The sequence below is a fragment of the Microtus oregoni genome, unplaced genomic scaffold (genome assembly GCF_018167655.1).
Source record: "Microtus oregoni isolate MIOR12 unplaced genomic scaffold, Mior012 000005F_ref0000423, whole genome shotgun sequence".
Classification (NCBI taxonomy): domain Eukaryota; kingdom Metazoa; phylum Chordata; class Mammalia; order Rodentia; family Cricetidae; genus Microtus; species Microtus oregoni.
In genome coordinates, this window is record NW_024543064.1 from 40,855,369 (window position 1) to 40,873,840 (window position 18,472).

Genomic DNA, 18,472 nt, shown 5'->3' on the forward strand with positions numbered 1-18,472 from the left:
CCCTGAGTCCGTGGCTTTCTCCCTTCTGGGATGCAGACATAGCTTGGTATTTGTTTAGGCAGCAAACCAATGGTAAGGCTGGTGTGTTCTGCAAGCCATGCTTCTATGGCTCCAGGGCAAGCTTGTCCTTAGTAGAATAGGAGAGGAGGCAGGCATTTAGGTACACAGGGGCCTGGGTGGAGCTGGCCCTGTATCCCCTTTATTTTTCAAGTACGGCACCTTTCAGCTCACCTCTGCTCATGCCAGTTCAAACCACTCGTCCTCCAGGCACCGCCCGAATCCCCATCCCGTCTTTCAGGGCTGCTAACCTTTGTCACTGTTCCTGCCCTTCTGCTGTTTGCAGAAGGTCCCCACAGTTTCAGAACAAGCTAATGGCTGTAGCATGTTTATTGAACATAAGGATTTTAAGTCATCGCACCTGATTATTTCCAGACAAAAAAGCTGAATTCTAGAGAAGTTAAATGGTTTGTCCAGAATTTCCACCGGGTTATCTTCAGAGAGCTGGGATCTCTGAACTGGCTGCTGACACTTGCTCAGATAAACCTGGATGGATTTGTTCTGTGACTTCCTTCTCACTGTTCCATGACGATCAGAGCTTCTTTGAGTAAAGGGAACCAGGAAGGCCTGGGTCCCACTGACTAGCCAAGGTGAGCAATGTGGAAGGTGGCAGTGGGTGGCATGGTCAGCGCCAGTCACAGTGTCTGTCATTGTTCTTGTGAAGAAACTGAGGGCTTAAGAGGTGAGCTTAAGAGGGCTAGCCTGCAGACTTTTCCTCTGCATCCTGTTTTTTTATGGTGTGCGTTTAAAATTAACTGGATCACTTGCCAACAAATTTTGGGGGTCGTTTCTCCCTGAAGGCCGCCATCCCTTCCAGCCGGTCCTGGGTTGGGATGTTCTGCAATGATACAATGGCTATTAGTTTGGGAAGAATAGGATCAGAGGACAAAAAGGCCATTGCATAAGTGGATCTAGACTGTGACATCTGGGTCCAAGGGCTTCCATTGTCTCTCGACTCTGGGTTGTGTAAATTTGCGAGCCCCAGAGGCTGCTGTATCCGGAAGGCCAGTCTCTAGCAGCTGGCTGTCACTCCTGACATTTGGAGTGCCCATGAGGGCGTCGCTAGGTTCTGTTCACCAAGTCAAGACTCTTTGCTTAGGATTTTTGTCTATTTGTTATGATTGAGAGTAGCGTTTTTTTGTTTCCTTTCTCACAAGTTATCAGAATAGTATGTCATCAGGTGTATAGCCCCTCTGTGTGTTCTAGCCATGCCCCAGCTTAGCCCCCAGTAGAGGCAGCTGGCACTGGGCAGCAAAAGTCATTCTTTTCTGTTTGTAAAGCATCTTTTATTCCTGTGGCTCTCTAGGTACTAAATGATTAAGGAAAGAGTCTTGAATTGAAGATCTGTGATTCCCTGGGAGCCACTGGCATAGTTAGACTGCATGAGGCTCCCTGTGTTTGCTCAGCCCCCACCAAGCATGCACAAACCAGCAGTCGTTACATACCTGGGCATAGCACATGTGTTCAATGGCCATCCCTGATGCAATGTCCACCTGTAAAAAAGTACTTGCTGAGTCAATATGACTCTGTCTAACCCCCTCCACACAGAGCCCACCCACCCTACTGTCTCCACTGGTCAGAACAGAAATAACTGTTGCCTGGACGTCACAACAGTGATGAAGACGCCAAGAGAAGTAGGGAGGAGGCTGTGTGCTGTGGCTTCTGCGTGTTTCAGCCAGTGTCTCTTCTTCCTGCCTTTTGTCATGAGGCTCCAGTCTTTATGACCTGGCACATTCTCTAGCCTCTGCGGCCTCATGCTCACTGTTGCTGACACTGGCACAGTCACTAGCGAGCACAAAACTTACTTCCAAAGCAAGTGCTTTGATCTACTGGGAAGTCTGAGACGTGTCAGGGTAACCTAAGGTCCCAGATGCTGCAGTAAGTGGAAAGAGTGGGTCTTTGGCTTGAGACCCCTCCCTTCCAGGTTGCCATGTTGCCATTCCTAGTTGGTCCATCCTCAATTTACATGTCTGTGTTTCTGCTTGTATTTCAACTTTTCTCTGACTCCTTGCTTTTTTTTTCAAGACAGGATTTTCTGCATGGCCTAGACTGGCCTTGAGTTCTGAGATCCTCTTTCTTATGTCTTCTGAATGCTAAGATTAAAGGCACACGGGCGCACACATACACAAACACACACACAATATCTAACTCAGTACTGCTCAGTACAAATAGCTACTTGTCCCATGTGGCTACTTAACTAACTTGGTAAGTCTTTCAAATATCAGAAGTGAGCAGTAATTCTTTTCACAGTTGGGGCTTGAAGCCAGGACCTCATGCTAACCAGGCAAACACTGGGCTAGTCCCTGACACTGGTACCATTAATATCACGTAGGCAGTAGACATATTTCATTTCAGTTCTCGGTCTGGTGCAGAGGAATGGTCAACAGGTCCTGAGAGCTGACTTATGTTCTTTATGGGCCACCAACCCAAGCTCAGGTACATGAACTGAGGACCACACAGACCTGCCTTCTTACTGCTTACTTTTATGTGGTCTTGCCCTTCTGAACCTGTTTCTTTAGAATGCAATCAAAAATATTAGCACATGCTAGGTGGTAGTGGTGCACGCCATTAATCCCAGCACTTGGGAGGCAGAGGCAGGTGAACCTCTGTGAGTTTGAGGCCAGCTTGGTCTACAGAACGAGTTCCAGGACAGGACCCAAAGCTACACAGAGAAACCCTGTCTCAAAAAACCCAAAATGAAAAATAGAAAAAAAAACAAACAGTACACTTCCCACTGAAGTGAGCTACATGTACATGGGTCTGACTCCCTGAGTGTTAGGAGAGTCCATTTCTGAGGAGCTCTGACAGCTGTGTGGCAGGAATTTACTACATCCTACCCAGTGAATGGCTGACTTAAATCCTGACCAGGAGAATCTTACCTCCATTCCTCGGTCGATGGCAACTTTGCCCAGTCGCACAGCAATGGGAGCCTAGGGGAGAGAACATCCAGAGACTTGGACTAAAGAGACAAATAGCTCAAGGGAAGAGCTTTGGACAGTTAAGTACAGCCTGATTGTATGTCCAGCTTTCCCATTGATACACTCTTACTTTAGTGTATTTAGTGCATTCATTTCTAGAATGAAGGAAGCACATGTCCTGGCCCCTTTAGTCTTAACCTACTGGCATCATTAAGTCCAGCTTTCCAACATGTTCGACCCATTACAGTCCACAGACCTTCAGCTTCACCCATGCTAGCCAAGTGCTCTCCCACTGAGTGAGACCCGCAACGAGCCCCTCACCTCTGAGCAAACATTTAAGGTCTTGCTAAAGCTGGTCTTCCTTTGTGGTCCTTATCCTCAGGATAACAGGCATGTGCCACAAAGGTGGTCACGGTGCTTACAGACGACACATCTTACAGATGGGATTGAGTACTGCAGCCACAAGTATCCAGCGAGTTCCCCAACTCCCATTCACCTCCCCATTGTTGTTCCTTCCCTTCCAGCCCTTCCCCAGTAAGTGCTAGTGTTTGGCTTTTATTTTATCCCCTTCTTGCCTCTATTTGGTTTGTTTGCTATGATAACCGATCAGCAGCACTGATTTTTCTCATAAGAATAAAAACTTAATGTCCTCCATGATAACACCTGGGAAAGTAAATTTGAGGCCAGACTGAACTACATGAGACCCTATTCTCCCCCCAAAAATAAAGAGAAAAGACAAAGAAAAAAAAGCTGAGTGTTCATGTTCATAGAAGTGATGGGTAGAATAGAATAAAAAAAATTAGCATATGCTGGGCGGTGGTGGCGCATGCCTTTACTCCCAGCACTTGGGAGGCAGAGGCAGGCAGATCTCTGTGAGGCCAGACTGGTACATAGAGTGAGTTCCAAGATAGGTAGGGCTACACAGGGAAACACTGTCTCAAAAATAAAAACAATTGTTAAAACATACATACACCACATGAACATAAGTACATTTCTAGCTATGTGAATATATTAAAATTAGAAATACAGTGGATACAATTTCAGATGTTACTTGGGAATAGGAATAGTAGGTCACTGTGGCCTTACAGCCAGCTCCTTTAGTTAAAGGATAATATATTCTAGTGGGTCTCTGTAAGCTCCAGAACCGTTTCACTCTCTGTTCAATGGTTTGCCCTAATTGCCTACTGCACAAACCCTACTCTGAAAGTTCTAACTGTGGGACATGTAAGTGGCCAGTGTGGTTAGGCTGGTGTTTGGTACACAAAGTTACTTTGATTTTATTTAGAAGCAAGGTCTTGTTTTGTAGTTCTGGCTAGCCTGGAACTTGCTATGTGGATGATGCTATGTAAACCTCTACTGTGTTTAAAGGTATGTGCTACCTCTCATTCCTGGCTTTTTAATTTTTGTCAGTACTAAGGATTGGTCCTAGCTAGAGCCTTGTGTGTTTTAGGCAAGCATTCTACCACTGAGTCAAATCCCCAAACCTCCCTCCAGCTACTCTTGAAGCACTGAAATGCCTGTAACTCTAGGATGATGCAGTTCTTCCATACTTCACTATTTGGAAATCTAAATCACCCTGAGCTTCTGTTCTGTTTATTCCAAAAGGCAAATATCCAGACGACATGTCCAGCTAGCTCGCTTGCCTGGCTCACTCGGTCATTCTGAGTTCTGTATGAGCTCAGAGGCTTTGTCAGAAGTTTGTCAGCACAGGGCATCAGACTCCTTGCTGAAGTATACGCAGGAAATTGGTCCGAAACAAGTTAATTGTCCTTGACAGAACATCCCATTGTGTGGGATTATTTCAATTTAAAGACTGCAGAAGTTCCCCTCCCCTCTAAAAAGTTTAGGGGGCTTAAGATAGGTTCTCAGTAGCCCAAGCTGGTCTTGACCTCAAAGAAATCCTCCTACCTCAACCTACTGAATGCTAGCATTATACAACTGGCTTCAAATGGAGTTTTCAAGACAGGGTTTCTCTGTGTCGCCTTGGCTGTCCTGGAACTTGCTCTGTAGACCAGGGTGGCCTCAAACTCACAGATCTTCCTACCTCTGCCTCCCAAATGCTGGGATTAAAGGCGTGTGCCACCACTGCTAGCTTCAAATGTAATCGTAATGTTAAACTGATGTGTGGCTAATATTTGAAATATTATATTTTGGCTGTTTTGTAACATTGAAATTAATATATTTTCCTTCAAAATTAAAATTTTTGGATTCTACTTCTGAGTGTCTCTTGTGTTTGTACACATGTCCACCTGTGTTGGTGTGTGTGGACCAGCTGACACTTCACATTTCATCCTGGCATTCTGCTCCACATTTTTAAGACATGGCCTCTCTTTGGTTTCCCAGTTAGTTTAAGTTGTCTGGCCTCCAAATAAAGCCCTGACAGGTTTTTACTTTCATTCTGGGGACTGAACTCAGATTCTCATGCTTGGGAGGCAAGCACTTGACTGGCTGACCTCCCCAGACACATGTTTCACAATCCTACAGTTTACTGTAACCTGTGTTTTGATGCTATACTCACTCGGTGACCTGGATGAGTTCAGTTGCCTTATACTTTTATGAAAACTGATCTTACCCTCACTTCCAGCTTCCTTTGTGAAAAGCGCAAACTGGAGGCCTTGGACACCCAAATCAGCTAGATCCTGGGTCTAAACCTGCCCAGCAAGTAGTTTAAATCTTGTGGGATTACCCCAGGATCGACCCCAGGGCTCTTGCATCTAGCGCAGGCTAGTCTTTAACTCACTAGTTAAGGTTTATTTAGCATGTATGAAGTCCCCTCTACCAAGTCCTACTCCTTCCTAAGGATTTCTAAAGATGAGTTAATGTAGGTCCTGATTATTTCGAGAATCAATCTGCTGTGCAGTGTGGTAGGAAAGGTGGCACTTCTCGTTTTCTGGTTCTCGGGGACACTTAAAGGGAGTGCTGTGTAGTATCACAGGTGCCTCCTGCATTTGAAAGGGATCTACTGTGGATTGGGGATCATGACACCATGCTTCATACAAGTAATGAAGGTTGCTACCATCACAGGAAGTTACTAGATACTGCAGCTTCGATGGCTGACAGCCCACTAGATTCCAGTCCTTCTAAATTTACTTAGTATTTGAGTTTAGAATTAAAGTTGGCTTCAGCTACTCTGTAACAGAATAGGTGCCAAAACTTCAGGGGTCACTTTGTCTTTAGGTGTGGATCTTGTGCAGCTCCAGGACACATCTGGTTCCCTGGGCCGCCCATCATCCCTCCCTGCTGTGCCCCAGCTGTCACCATACCTGGGGCAGGATCTCCTGAGCCAGGGCCAGTGCCCGGTGGTAGGCAGCATTACCCTCCTCATTCTGAGCCACAGCGTGATTTACCAGGCCCAGCTGATGGGCCTGCATCCCATCAAGTCTCCGGCCTGTGAAGATGAGCTCCTTTGCTAGGGCCACGCCCAGGCAGCGGGGCAGCCTCTGAGTCCCTCCTGCCAGTAGAGGGAAGAGCAGTGAGTCAGGCTGAGAAGGGTAAATGGAGAGAAACTCATCTTGGGAACAGTCAGGACGGAAGGAAGAAATGACCTGGGGCAAAGAAGTGGGAAAGATGAGCGAGTCGGGTGAGGTTACCTGCTCCTGGGAGAAGTCCTCGGGTGGTCTCAATTAGCCCCATGACAGCTGAGGAAGCTGTTTAAACAAGAATGAAGTTGCCTCTTGCACATCCTCTAATACCAGTCCCTGGGCAGACCATTGCTCTGCCTCCAGCTACTTCCTCAAGGTCTGGCCATACCAAGACCTCCAGTCTGCCCAGGTCCCTGCCCACCACTCCAGCTACTGTGGTAAATCTTCGGGTCTTCCCTTCCTGAGTGTCCATCGTGGGGAAAGATGGCTACCCTTCTGCCCATGTCACACAGACTAGGGAATGAATGAAGTGCCAGCAGCAAGGAAGGGGTCCCCAGCGGATGCCTGACATTGATTTGTAGGTTACTGGATTTTCTAACCTGGACTGTTCATTTCACCTGTTACAGCTGTGGTTCTCCCTCATAGACTGTGTCAGCCTGAAATATCCCTGAGGGTTCACAGGACAGTCTTCTAAGTTTTGCCTCTTGAGTGTTTTTCCTTGATAGTCCTCTGCTGAGTTCCCTAAATACAGGCCACCTGACTCGTGCAATAGAGGAAGTAAGATAGGGCTGCGCCATTGCTCAAGAGGGGTTCTCCACTCTGAGTTACCTGCCTGGACCTCCTGCAGAATTCTGTTGGCCTGGCTCTGAGGTTGAACCCTCTCCAGCTACTTTTAGTGTGTTTGTGTGTGTGTGTGGTGCTGGGGATGGAACCAAGCTTCAGGCATGCTAGGCAACCCCTCTACCACTGAGTCAGACCAAAGCCCCGCTCAAGTCTCTCTTCTGCACATACGGTGTAGACAGAAACCGCTTTCATGCCTGGATACATAGTTTAATATTCCTGGCTTTGAAAGGGAAGGCAGTAGGGGGCGGGCACCTTGGTGGCACTCCAACTATCTACCTCTAAGAAGGGCTCTCCCAGCTAAGTCTGACCTTGAAAAGTGACCAGTGATCTTGGTTCTCCTCCACTACTTGGGGCTCTACTGTAGAACAAGTAACCACACACCTGGCTGGCGCAGTGCACCTGATCACACTGCCCAGTCACCTTTGCAGTGAGCTGGGACAGTGACAAACAGCCCTCACGGCTCACCTTTGTTCAGTTCAAGTAGTCTAACTTGGCCAGATCCACATGGTCAAGTTCCCTAACTTTGTCCTCTTTGGCTTCGCCTCTCTTTGCTGCGTAGTCAGCTGTGGCTCAGAGAATTCTGCAACCTTTCTCAGATGAGGAAAGTAACTCTCCTGGGCATGGTCTATAGCAGCTGTGGGTGGTGAAGCGGTTTATCTGCTTCCCTGTCTCCTACGCTGCCTCGGGGCTTCAATTGTTTGAAAGGCCAAGTGCTGGCTGACTTAACAGAAATCTGACTTTCCCAGCTTGGCTCGGTTGCCACCCCCCAACTCTACCCTGCCAAGTACCTGCTATTCGGAGGTCACAGGCCAGGGCCAGTTCCAGGCCCCCGCCCAAGGCAAAGCCGTCCATGGCTGCAATAGTGGGAGCAGGGAAGGCAGCTGTGGAGACAAAGGTTGGCTTAACCTACAAAACCTAGCAGGTCCAGTACGGAGGGCCTCGGACAGAGGGTCTTGCAGATCCCAGGCTGAGGAACCCCACCTGATACCTCAGTCAGGTTATCTGAGAAACTTGTTTTTCCCAATAGGGTAAGTTCTGGGCCCCATTAGGGATTGGGAACAAGGGAATGGGCTGATGCTGCCAAGCCCACCCTCTTGCTAGGACCCGTCTCCTATGTACCAAGCCCTGTGCATGGTCCTGGCATGGAACCCAACCAGGTGTACCCCCGTCCCTCCAGGGGGATCAGCCTGAGAAGGAAGGCAAGCAAACTCATAACCAGGCAATGACAATCTGAGGCCTTCTGTGTTCTGAGAACAGGGAGCTTAGGGTTGGTGAGGAGGACTTCCTGTGTGAGGACGCGCTGGAGGCCTTGGAGGGTGGCTGAAAAGTCAGGTAGCTGGGAAGGGTGTGCCAGTGACTAGGCACAGTCACTGTCAAAGCCCGAAAGTGTGTTCAGTGAACTTGACAACTCCGGAGTTACTAGGAGGACTGGGAGGTCCACGGGACTGGGTCTATGGCTAAAGAACTAGGGCTGCTAGAAGTAACTTGTAGCCAGACTTGGTAGCATATGTACACCTGTAATCCCAGCAATGGGGGAGGTCCAGCCTAGAGTACCCAGGGTGTATAATAGTTTTTAAAAGGAGGAAGGGAAGAAATGTACCTCCCCGACCCCCATCTGCTCTTCGCAATCCCTTGTGTCCTCATTGAGCTCAAAACAGAAAGAATACCCTCTTTAGAGAAGGGATGGCGTCAGGCAGAGGAGGTGCCGGCAGGGCCCCCAGCCCTCCACCCCACTCTCAGACTCACCAATTTCACTCATCAGGCCTCGGAGCCGCTGGACAAAGAACCCCACCTCCTCAGCTGTCATCCGCTCCCGCTCCTTCAGGTCTGCACCTGCGGAGGGCAAGCCCTTGGTGACTGCTAGGAAATGGCCTGTTACAGCATCCCAGGTAGTGAAAGGAGCCAGCATAGGAGACCAGAGAGAAAGCGGAGGAACCAGGAAACACAGTCCTAGGAGTCAGTAAAGAGAGGGGCAGCCACAGCATCAAAACGAAGTGGACTTCTTCAAAGTGAACGCCCTTTGTACATCAAAGAACACTGTTAAGGGACTGGAGAGGTGGTTCAGTGGTTAAGACTGCTCTTCCAGAGGACCCGATTCAATTTACAGCACCCACATGGTGGCTCATAGCCATCTGTAACTCCAATTCCAAAGGATTTGGCACCCTCTACTGGAATTTTTGGGCACTGTATGCATACACACGCCAAAACACTCATCCACACATACACAAATAGTTCTTTTCCTTTTTTTTTTTTTTTTTTTTTTGGTTTTTTCAAGACAGGGTTTCTCTGTGGTTTTGGAGCCTGTCCTGGAACTAGCTCTTGTAGACCAGGCTGGTCTCGAACTCACAGAGATCCGCCTGCCTCTGCCTCCCAAGTGCTGGGATTAAAGGTGTGCGCCACCACCGCCCGGCTCTTTTCTTATATTTTATGTATATATTTATGAGTGTTCTGCAAGCCAGAAGAGAGTACCAGATCTCATTACAGATGGCTGTGAGCCACCATGTGGATACTGGGAAATGAATTCAGGACTTCTGGAAGAGCAGCCAGTGTTCTTAACTGCTAAGCCATCTCTCCAGCCCCCTAAAAATAATTTTTTAAAAATTTAAAAAAATGAAGAGAAAATTTACAGGTTTCAAAACAAAACCAAACAATTTCCCCTTCTCTCTCTCTTTCCTAGACAGGGTTCACTATGTAGTTCTGGCTGTTCTGGAACTTTGTAGACGAAGGTGGTCTCAAACTCACAGAGATCCGCCTGCCTCTGCAGAGTACTGAGATTAAAGGTGTGCGCCACTACACCCGGCCTTTAAAGACTTTATTTTTGTTTTAGATTATGTGGGTGTTACCTGTGTGCACACCTGTGCACCTGTGCAGAGGCCAGAAGAAAGCACGCAATCTGCCTGAGCTGGAGTCACAGAGCTGGAGTTACGACGGTTGTGAGCCATCTGATCTGGGTGCTGGGACCCAGACTCAGGTCCTCTGTGCTGGCAGATGTGGTGGTTTGGATAAGAATGGCCTCTAGAGGCTCATAGATTTGAATGCTTCGTCATTAGGGAGTAGCACTCTTTGAGAAGGGTTAGGAGGTGTGACCTTGTTGGAAGTGTGTTACTGCCCAGTCTCCTCTGCTCCCCCCCCACATCCCTCTCTCCCTCCTTCCCTTTTTCTTTCCCATTCCCCCTCCCACCTTTGCCTTCAGATCAGAATGTAGCTCTCAACCACTTCTCCACCACAATGCCTTCCTGCGACAGCAGTATATGCTCTTAATTGCTGAACCAGCTCTCCAACTTCCAGAGAGATGACTTTCAAAAAAAAAAAAATCACAAGCTGTGGGTGGTGGCACACACCTGGGATTCCAGAACTCAGAAGTGAAGGTGTGAGAGTCAGAAGTTCCAAATCATCCTCAGATACAAAGTGAGTTCAAGGCCAACCTGGGCTATAGAAAAACGTTTCTTTTTTTTTTTTTTGGTTTTTCGAGACAGGGTTTCTCTGTGGCTTTGGAGCCTGTCCTGGAACTAGCTCTTGTAGACCAGGCTGGTCTTGAACTCACAGAGATCCGCCTGCCTCTGCCTCCCGAGTGTTGGGATTAAAGGCGTGCGCCACCACAGCCCGGCAGAAAAACGTTTCTTAAAGGAAAAAAAGAAAAGGAAACAAATGAAAAACCAGTAAAACTAAAAGTTAAATGATCATTTTTATCTTCTTGTCAGTCTCAAAAGTGCTGGGGACACGGCATGTGTCATCACACTTAGCGAATTAATTCTTCAAAGGTTAGGTTGTAGGGTCCATGGGGCTAAGAGTTTTATGTGGTTTTTGTTTTTTTCCCTCTTGTAGGTTTGGAGTGCACGTTTCTCAAGTTCAAGGTGCCCTTGAGAGCCAGGGGATGCAGGTTGGAGGCAGTGCTCTAGGGACAAGGACTGGAATTTACTTTGTGAGCATGCTGGGACTCAGTGTCTCCATTTCTTCCATAAAGGCTCAGAAGGAAGCAAGACAGAACAGAGAGACCAAGTTCAAACTGAATCCTATACTAGCTGTTTAATCCAAACTGGGTGAGGAACTTTGCCTGCCTGCGTCTTTCCAAAATGGGAATGTGCCCGAAGGCACAGCAATCCCTGGGGAGGAGGGGGTGGGAGGGAACCCACCTGCACAGAACACACCCTTCACTCCACTTCGGAAGATCAGGACGCGGACTTGCTGGTTCTCCCGCAGCTGGGCCAGAGCTTCCAGCAGCTGGAGAGGACAGAGACCATATAGTCAGACTTCTCCTAGTCTATCCCTGGCCACGCCCTGGAGAACCCTTTCTCACCTCACTGACGAAGACATTCCCCAGGGCATTTCGGGCATGAGGTCTGTTCATCAGAATTTCAGTGATTCCTGCAAGGGACAGGCAGCCTTGAGTGAGCCAGGTGGCCCTGCTCAGTCAGGGACGTCTGGAGGCAGGAGGCTCAGGTTCAAGGTAGGCTCTTCCCTTGAGGAGCCCTGTGAACTGCAGCAAGCTGCACGCTCGATTTGGGCCTCAGTTTTTCCAAGCATCAAACAGAATAACTTTGCTTTCTCTATCCCAGAGGGAGTATAGGGGCTTGTGAACTGTGAATTGAACCAACAAGAGCAAGCTCTCTCATATATGAGCCTTCAGTTCCATAGCTCCCTCCACATTATCCTCCCCCACCCCAACCATACAGTTCTCTCTAAGGAGTAATATTCAGGATACAAATATCTTTGTATCCATCAGCCAGGATAAAGACATAGAACTGGATCAACTACCTCAGGACTCACCACGCACCCTGGCCAGTCAGTCCCGTTTCCTCTCTCCTCAGGCTGTAGAAATCACCTCTATGAATTTCTTTCCTTTGTCAGAAAATTGTTACTCCTAATTGTTGAGATGGGATCTAATAGAACCCAGACTGGCCTCCAATTTGCTACGTAGCCAAGGGGGAGGATGTCTGCTCCTCCTGCCTCGACCTCCAGAGCACTGGGATTAGAGACAAGTGCCACCACACCCAGTTTGTCTGGTGCTGGCGATTAAAGCCAGGACTTCAGGTATGCTAGGTGAGTATGCTACTGGCTAGGCTATATCCTCAGCCCCAGATATGCATCTGTTTATTGGAAACAAGGTCTCCAAGGTATCCCTGACAACTGGAATTCACCACGTAAAGGCCAGGCCAGCCTCGCAGAGATCCACCTGCCTCTCTCTCTCAAGTGCTCAGATTAAAGGCAAGTGCCACCCTGCCCAGACAATGTCTAATGAAGCCCAGAGTAGCCTTAACTCCTGAGTCTCCTGTTTCTACCTCCCAAGTATTGGGCTTACAAGAGTACACCTCTATGCTCAGCAAGAGACCCAGCCTTCACACGGCAGGTGGTCTATATCTGAAGTCAGTGCGACAGTTCTTTTTCATGAGACAGATCAGGGAGACAAAACTCTTTCTGAAGGGATTTGGCTAAGGGGTTGAGCATTGGTTAATATTGTTAAAAATACTAATTGCAGGGCTGGGGAGATGACTCTGGTAAGAAGTCAGGCTACTCTTCCAAAGGACTCTCATTCCGTGGTCCACAACGATCTGCAACTCCAAGTCCAGGAGATCCAACATCCTCTTCTAGTGTCCAAGGGAACCAGGCGCACATGTGTGCACACATACATAAGCAAGCAAAATACCCATATACATATGATAAAAAATAAATGAGAAGAAACAATAAGCCACGCAGTGGTGGCCCATGCCTTTAATCCCAGCACCCAGGAGGCAGGGGCAGTTAATCTCTGAGTCTGAGGCCAGCCTGATCTACAGAGTGAGTTCTAGGACAGCCAAGGCTGCACAGAGAAACCTGGTCTTGGAAAAACAAACAGATAAACAAACAAAAAAAGAAAATGTTTATTTCCTGGGTTTTTGAGTTCATCCCTGCAACCCACATGATGGAGAATCAAAACCTGCCAGTTGTCCTCTGACCGCCACACACACTGTGTGGTATGTGCCCTCTCCTCCCACCCAAAATACATGCTAGAAAAAGGCCAGCTTGGCTTCAGGGCAGTCCAGTTGTTCTGAGCACTCCGCCTGGATCACTGTGAAGAAACAGCACTCCAGTGTGAGCTGCTGCCACCACAGCTGCTGCTGAAGCCACCAGTTTCTACTTTGGGTCTTCTCTAATAAGAACTGTCCCGGGCTGCGCCTGCTGGAAACTGCTGTTTATTTCCCAGTGGCCGGCTTGCTGTTGTTTAGGGAACCTCCCTTGACTGCCCCTAGTGGCCAGCAGGTGCAAGGCCTTATTAGAAAATTGCAAGTTTACCACTGGGAAGTGTGAAAGACTTTACACAAGTGTTGCTAATTACGATGAAATTCTTTTAAAAATTACATTTGTAGCTGGGCGGTGGTGGCGCACTCCTTTAATCCCAGAACTCGAGAGGCAGAGGCAGGGGGATCTCAGAGTTCCAGGACAACCAGGGCTACACAGAGAGACCCTGTCTCAAAAACAAAAATCAAAACCAACAAAATCACATGTATTTATTTACTTAACTATTGTGTGTATGTCTGTATATGTGGGGACATGCACATCCCATGTTAATTATGTGGAGATCAGAAGACAGCTTGAGTGAGCTAGGTCTTCTGCAGCGTAGATCCCTGGATTCAAAATGAATCTCGTCAGGTTTGGTGGCAAGGGCTTTTCCCCCTAAGCCGTCCGGCAGTCGATGTGAAATTATTATTATTATACACAGGGTCTCATTATGTAGCCTTGACTGGCCTAGAACCTGCTGTGTAGACCAGACTGGCCTGGAAAGTCAGAGATCCACCTGCCTCTGCCTCCCAAGTGCTGGGATTAAAGGTGTGGGCCACCGTGCCTGGCCCCATAATGCAATTTATTCTCTCTTGATTAGAGGGTTTAGCCATACTCCAGGGTGGTGGAAATCCTTTCTCTTCCCCATAACTTTGCCTCTCTTTCTGTTCCGCCTCGGTGGGACAATCCTGGCGGTTCATGTATGCCAAAAGTGACAGATGCACAGAGGGACTGGTCTACACCAGGAGGAAGGTGGTGAAGGTTTAGATTTATTCAGGAAAGCAGCTCTTCAAAACTTGGTGCAGGCCTTGAAGAGGAAGAGGCACTGTAAAAAGTCCAGTGCTACGCCATCTGTATAAGTTAAAACCGATGCGAGGAGCCAGCAAGATGGCTCAGTGGGGGCTGGAAAGATGGCTCAGCAGATAAGAACACAGGTTCAAGACCCAGAACCCAAGTGGTTCTGAGCAATCGTCCATCTCCAGTTCCAGGGGATATTACACCCTCTTCTGTCCTCCACGGGCACCAGGCACTCAGGAGATACACAGACATAAATGCCCACAAAGGACATAAAAAATACTGTTTGTTGGACGGCAGAGGCAGGTGGATCTCTGTGAGTTCGAGGCCATCCTGGTTTACTAGCGCTAGTTCTAGGGCAGGCTCCAAAGCTACAGAGAATCCTTGTCTCAAAAAAACAAAGGAAAAATTTTATTGTTTAAAAAGTGTGCTCTAGCTGGGCAGTGGTGGTACATACCTTTTTTAGTCCCAGTACTCAGGAGGCAGAGGCAGGCGGATCTCTGTGAGCTCGAGGCCAGCCTGGTCTACAGAGTGTGTTCCAGGACAGGCTCCAAAAAAGCTACACAGAGAATTCCTGTCTCGAAAAAAAAAAGTGTGCCCTATATATAGTACACATATCCACACTTGTTCAATGATAAAATAAGTACATAAGTCTGACACAAACAATAAAACAATACATCAAATATGGGAAAGGAGATGGGATGGAGGTCACACTAATGGGAGAGGGGTCCGCACCCAACTAACGCCCCTGAGGTCCAAACAAACACCCATACTTCACAGCATACTGTATAATAAAAGACTTAGTCGAGAACTTGAACTTGTGTGTAGGCGGACCCACACCCGTGCCTCCCCCCCTCCTTGTCCCCGCAGGTCCCTCCGGATTGGATCTGCCATCTCCGCCCCCAGGATCCTCGCCAAGGCCCTGGGAGGGAAAAGTCCTGGCCCGCACTCTTGGTCCTGATCCCCTGGAGCGCAACTCCGCTCCGAGCTCTGCTGTCCGCTTCACACCTCCCCCTAGTCCTCCAGTGAGTCTGGGGAGACGGATACAAAGTCCACTCCGGACAAAGTCCGGGAGCTCCTTCTCTACCCCGGGACGTCCTGAAATCCAATCCTCCTATCCTCCCGCCTTAGTCTCCCTGCCCGTAACTTTACCTTGGTCCGGACCCGTCAGCGCCTGCACTAGGATCTCGGGTGTCCTGGTCGTCGCGCTGGAGGCGCAGTCGCGGGCCCCCGGGGACCTCCAGGGGCGCCAGAGGCGCAGCGCGCGGGGCAGGGCGCGCAGCATTGGGGAGCAGGCTGGCTCGGTAGCGCGGAGACCGGGGTCCTCCGCCGCCGAGCAGGAAAGTCGAAGTTCCGGGGCGGGCGACGCCTCGCTAAGGGCTCCACCTATGGGCGGAGAGAAGGGTGCGGCGGCCCGCGACCCCGGAGACCCCGAGGCGGTGTGAGAAAGCTCAGCTTCTGGGCTGGGCGCGCTGCGGTTTTCCACGACTGCGCCGGCGGGAAGGTGGTGTCCAAACCCTAATGTGTTGCATGTGCCTTCTTCACGTGTACCCTAAGTTCACTAGTCACTGGGGAGTGGTCTGCACCCAATGACAAGGTCTCATCTCCCAGAGGCAGTAAGGTCAGGCTAGAAATAACTGTGAACTGCCAGTCCACCTCAACTCCATTGTTCACCTAACCTTCCTACGTAGAGGTCTGCAGGGACCTGGGTGGGTCACCCAGGGTGCATCAATCAAGTGTCTGAGGTGAACACCCCTACAGTAAAGCTATGGGCTCTCTGTTAAGCCATCTAAGAGTAAAACTCATGCCGCTGATGTTTGTGTGTGCGTGCGCATAGTGGAACGTCTCCCTTAAACAAGACCACAAAAAACCAGTTATCGGCAACTAGGCGGTGATCTCAAGGCCAGCTTGTGGCAAACAGCACAAAATAACAAATAACACAGCAAACTACACAATCTGTATTCAAAATGCTAAAAGGAATCCAAGGTGGCTACAGAGTTAAGACCAGGATTAATTTTTGTGCCTTGACATGCTTCTGTGAGAAGGCTAACAGGCAGCCCAAAAGGAAAGAAAGGGACCTGGAGAGATGGCTTGGTGCTTAAAAGCACAGATTGTTCTGAAGGATACCAGAGTACTATCCCCAGCACCTACCCGGGGAAGCTCACAACTTTCGTAATTCCAGCTCCAAGGGGATCCGAAGTGTCTGGCCTCTGTGGGGACTTGCAATCATGTACACATACAACACATCCCCCTCCCCAAAAAAAATCCCCACAGTACACTGATGTGGGATTCCCCTCTGTATGCTGTGAATACCATTGGTTAATAAAGAAACTGTCTTGGGCCTGCGAAGGAAATAGAGGTAGGTGGGGAAAACTAAACTGAATGCTGGGAGAAAGAAGGGAGGAGTCAGAGAGAAGCCATGTAGCCCTGCCGGAGACAGACGCCAGAACTTTACCCGGTAAGCCACAGCCTTGGGCGATACACAGATTAATGGAGATGGGTTAAATTAATATGTAAGAACTAGCAAATAAGAAGCTAGAACTAATGGGCCAAGCAGCGTGATTATTTCGGGTTTGAGCTTCCGGGAAGCCAGGAAACAAACAAGCAGCCCTCCTTCCAACAGTATACATAACTAAAAGTAATTTTTAAAATGTTTCAGAAAAAGAAAAAGGTACTCTGAAGACAGTAACACATACCAAAGCAAATGGAGCACATGTTCCCTAAGGTAGACTAGAAGAAAGGAAGGTGTACCTAATTTTGGCTGTATGTGCATTTGTCAGGGGATTCCCACATCCAGGATCTTGATGGTTTGTCCTGCTTGTACTTGTGTTGGATATGTACAAATCATCTGCGTAGCAGAAGTCAAGCAGTCTCTATCGTCCCTTTGTCCGAATCCATATGCTCTCCTGACACTATAGTCCATTCTTTCTGCAGATCCCACTCTTGCATTGAAATCACCCATAGCAATTAGTGTGTCATTCTTATGCGCCCTGCTGACCTCGTTCTGTAGATCTGTGTAGAAACTGTTAATGACATCCTCTTCTGCTTCCGCTGTTGGCACGCATACCTGTGTGATAGTTACTGGATGTGTTATTGTTCGAAATCTGGCTGATAAAATTTGGTCATTTACAGGTCGGTACCCAAGCAGACATTTTTGGGCCAAATGGGCTAGCACTAAAGCTACACCTGCTGTGTGTTTTCCCTCTCCACCTGAGTTTATACTCCTTACTACAAGTTTCTGTGTTCCTGTCCAGTGCTCTTCTGCTAACCCAATGACATCCCACCTGAAGAGACTGAGCTCATGCATGAGCAAGCCGGTTCCCCTGACTGTGTGTAGTGTTCTCACATTCCAGGTCCCTATGGTGGTGATTCTTTTCGGCATGCGTTTTCTGGTCAGCAGGACACTCTTTTCTAGCAACCATTTCCTAGTGCTGACTTAGGGTCAGATCACCAACTTGTTATGACCAACATTCCACTGAGAGGCACACCAGCCAAGACAACCGGAAAGATCATGTGTAAACAACTGGTGATCCCAGCTGTATGGAGGGTACAGAAGATAAGATGAGGGAAATCGTTAAACAGCCCTTTACAGATAGAGAAAGTGAAGGGGAGAAAATCAGAGGAGCCGTACAGAGGCTTCAAAGGAGACGCTTGGTTATGCTAAAAGGGCAACACTAGTAGACTGCAGAGGTGGTCAATCTGACAAAGGAAAGAAGGAAGCTAAAGAGCAAAGAAGAGACAGTCTGCAGGCAGCAAAACACCACAACTATCAGTGCAGGGAAGTGAAAAGAAGGACGCAGAAAGTTAGAGAGCCATATATACGAAGTAAATGCAAAGAGGTTGAAGAGGCCAGACTCCATATAATAAAACACATCTTGTCTACGAAGTCAGATGACTGCCAGATGTGCTCTTCAGATTCCGGTGATTAAAGATGGGCAGGTGATTTATTATCAGAACTAGGGAAAGTAAAGCAAAGATGGAGACAGTACTTTAACACCCTATACAATGACCCTAATGCTGCCAACATAGAGTACAAAGAGAAACACTTCAGCAGCCACTCGAACACCAGAGAGATGAGGAAATATTAAATATTGACAGGAGTGAGATAGAGGAAGCTATCAAGAGAGTGAAATGCAGGAAGGCCCCAGGAGTGGATGACATCACAGTGGAGGAGCTGGAGGTGGCTACAATAGGCTCAGGGGCCGAGGCGCTTGTCAGAATTTTCAGAGAGATATGGTAACA

General features: G+C 48.4%; 1 protein-coding gene across 4 annotated transcripts; it reads right to left on the bottom strand.

Moving 5' to 3' along the window:
* Positions 1-372: 372 nt before the first annotated feature.
* Echdc2 (enoyl-CoA hydratase domain containing 2) lies at positions 373-15,592 on the bottom strand. 4 transcript variants are annotated; one of them, XM_041652045.1, is made up of 10 exons: positions 15,383-15,592; positions 11,478-11,545; positions 11,314-11,401; positions 8,927-9,013; positions 7,969-8,061; positions 6,566-6,622; positions 6,239-6,426; positions 2,937-2,987; positions 1,503-1,550; positions 373-895 (listed from the first exon to the last, which is right to left on the bottom strand). In XM_041652045.1, exons 1-10 carry the CDS (start codon positions 15,513-15,515, stop codon positions 818-820), a joined length of 891 nt encoding a protein of 296 aa, XP_041507979.1. In that variant the 5' UTR covers positions 15,516-15,592; the 3' UTR covers positions 373-817. The 4 variants fall into 4 exon arrangements, with proteins under 4 accessions (XP_041507979.1, XP_041507980.1, XP_041507982.1 ...); XM_041652046.1 differs by lacking the exon at positions 7,969-8,061; XM_041652048.1 differs by lacking the exons at positions 11,314-11,401; positions 11,478-11,545.
* Between the last annotated feature and the right edge of the window lie 2,880 nt (positions 15,593-18,472).

Coding starts and splice junctions, on each gene's coding strand:
- Echdc2 (XM_041652045.1), bottom strand. CDS start 15,515: ATGCTGCGCGCCCTGCCCCGCGCGCTGCGCCTCTGGCGCCCCTGGAGG. Junction 11,546..15,382: donor GCTGACGGGTCCGGACCAAG/GTAAAGTTACGG, acceptor TGTCCCTTGCAG/GAATCACTGAAATTCTGATG. Junction 1,551..2,936: donor CCATCGACCGAGGAATGGAG/GTAAGATTCTCC, acceptor ACTTTTTTACAG/GTGGACATTGCATCAGGGAT.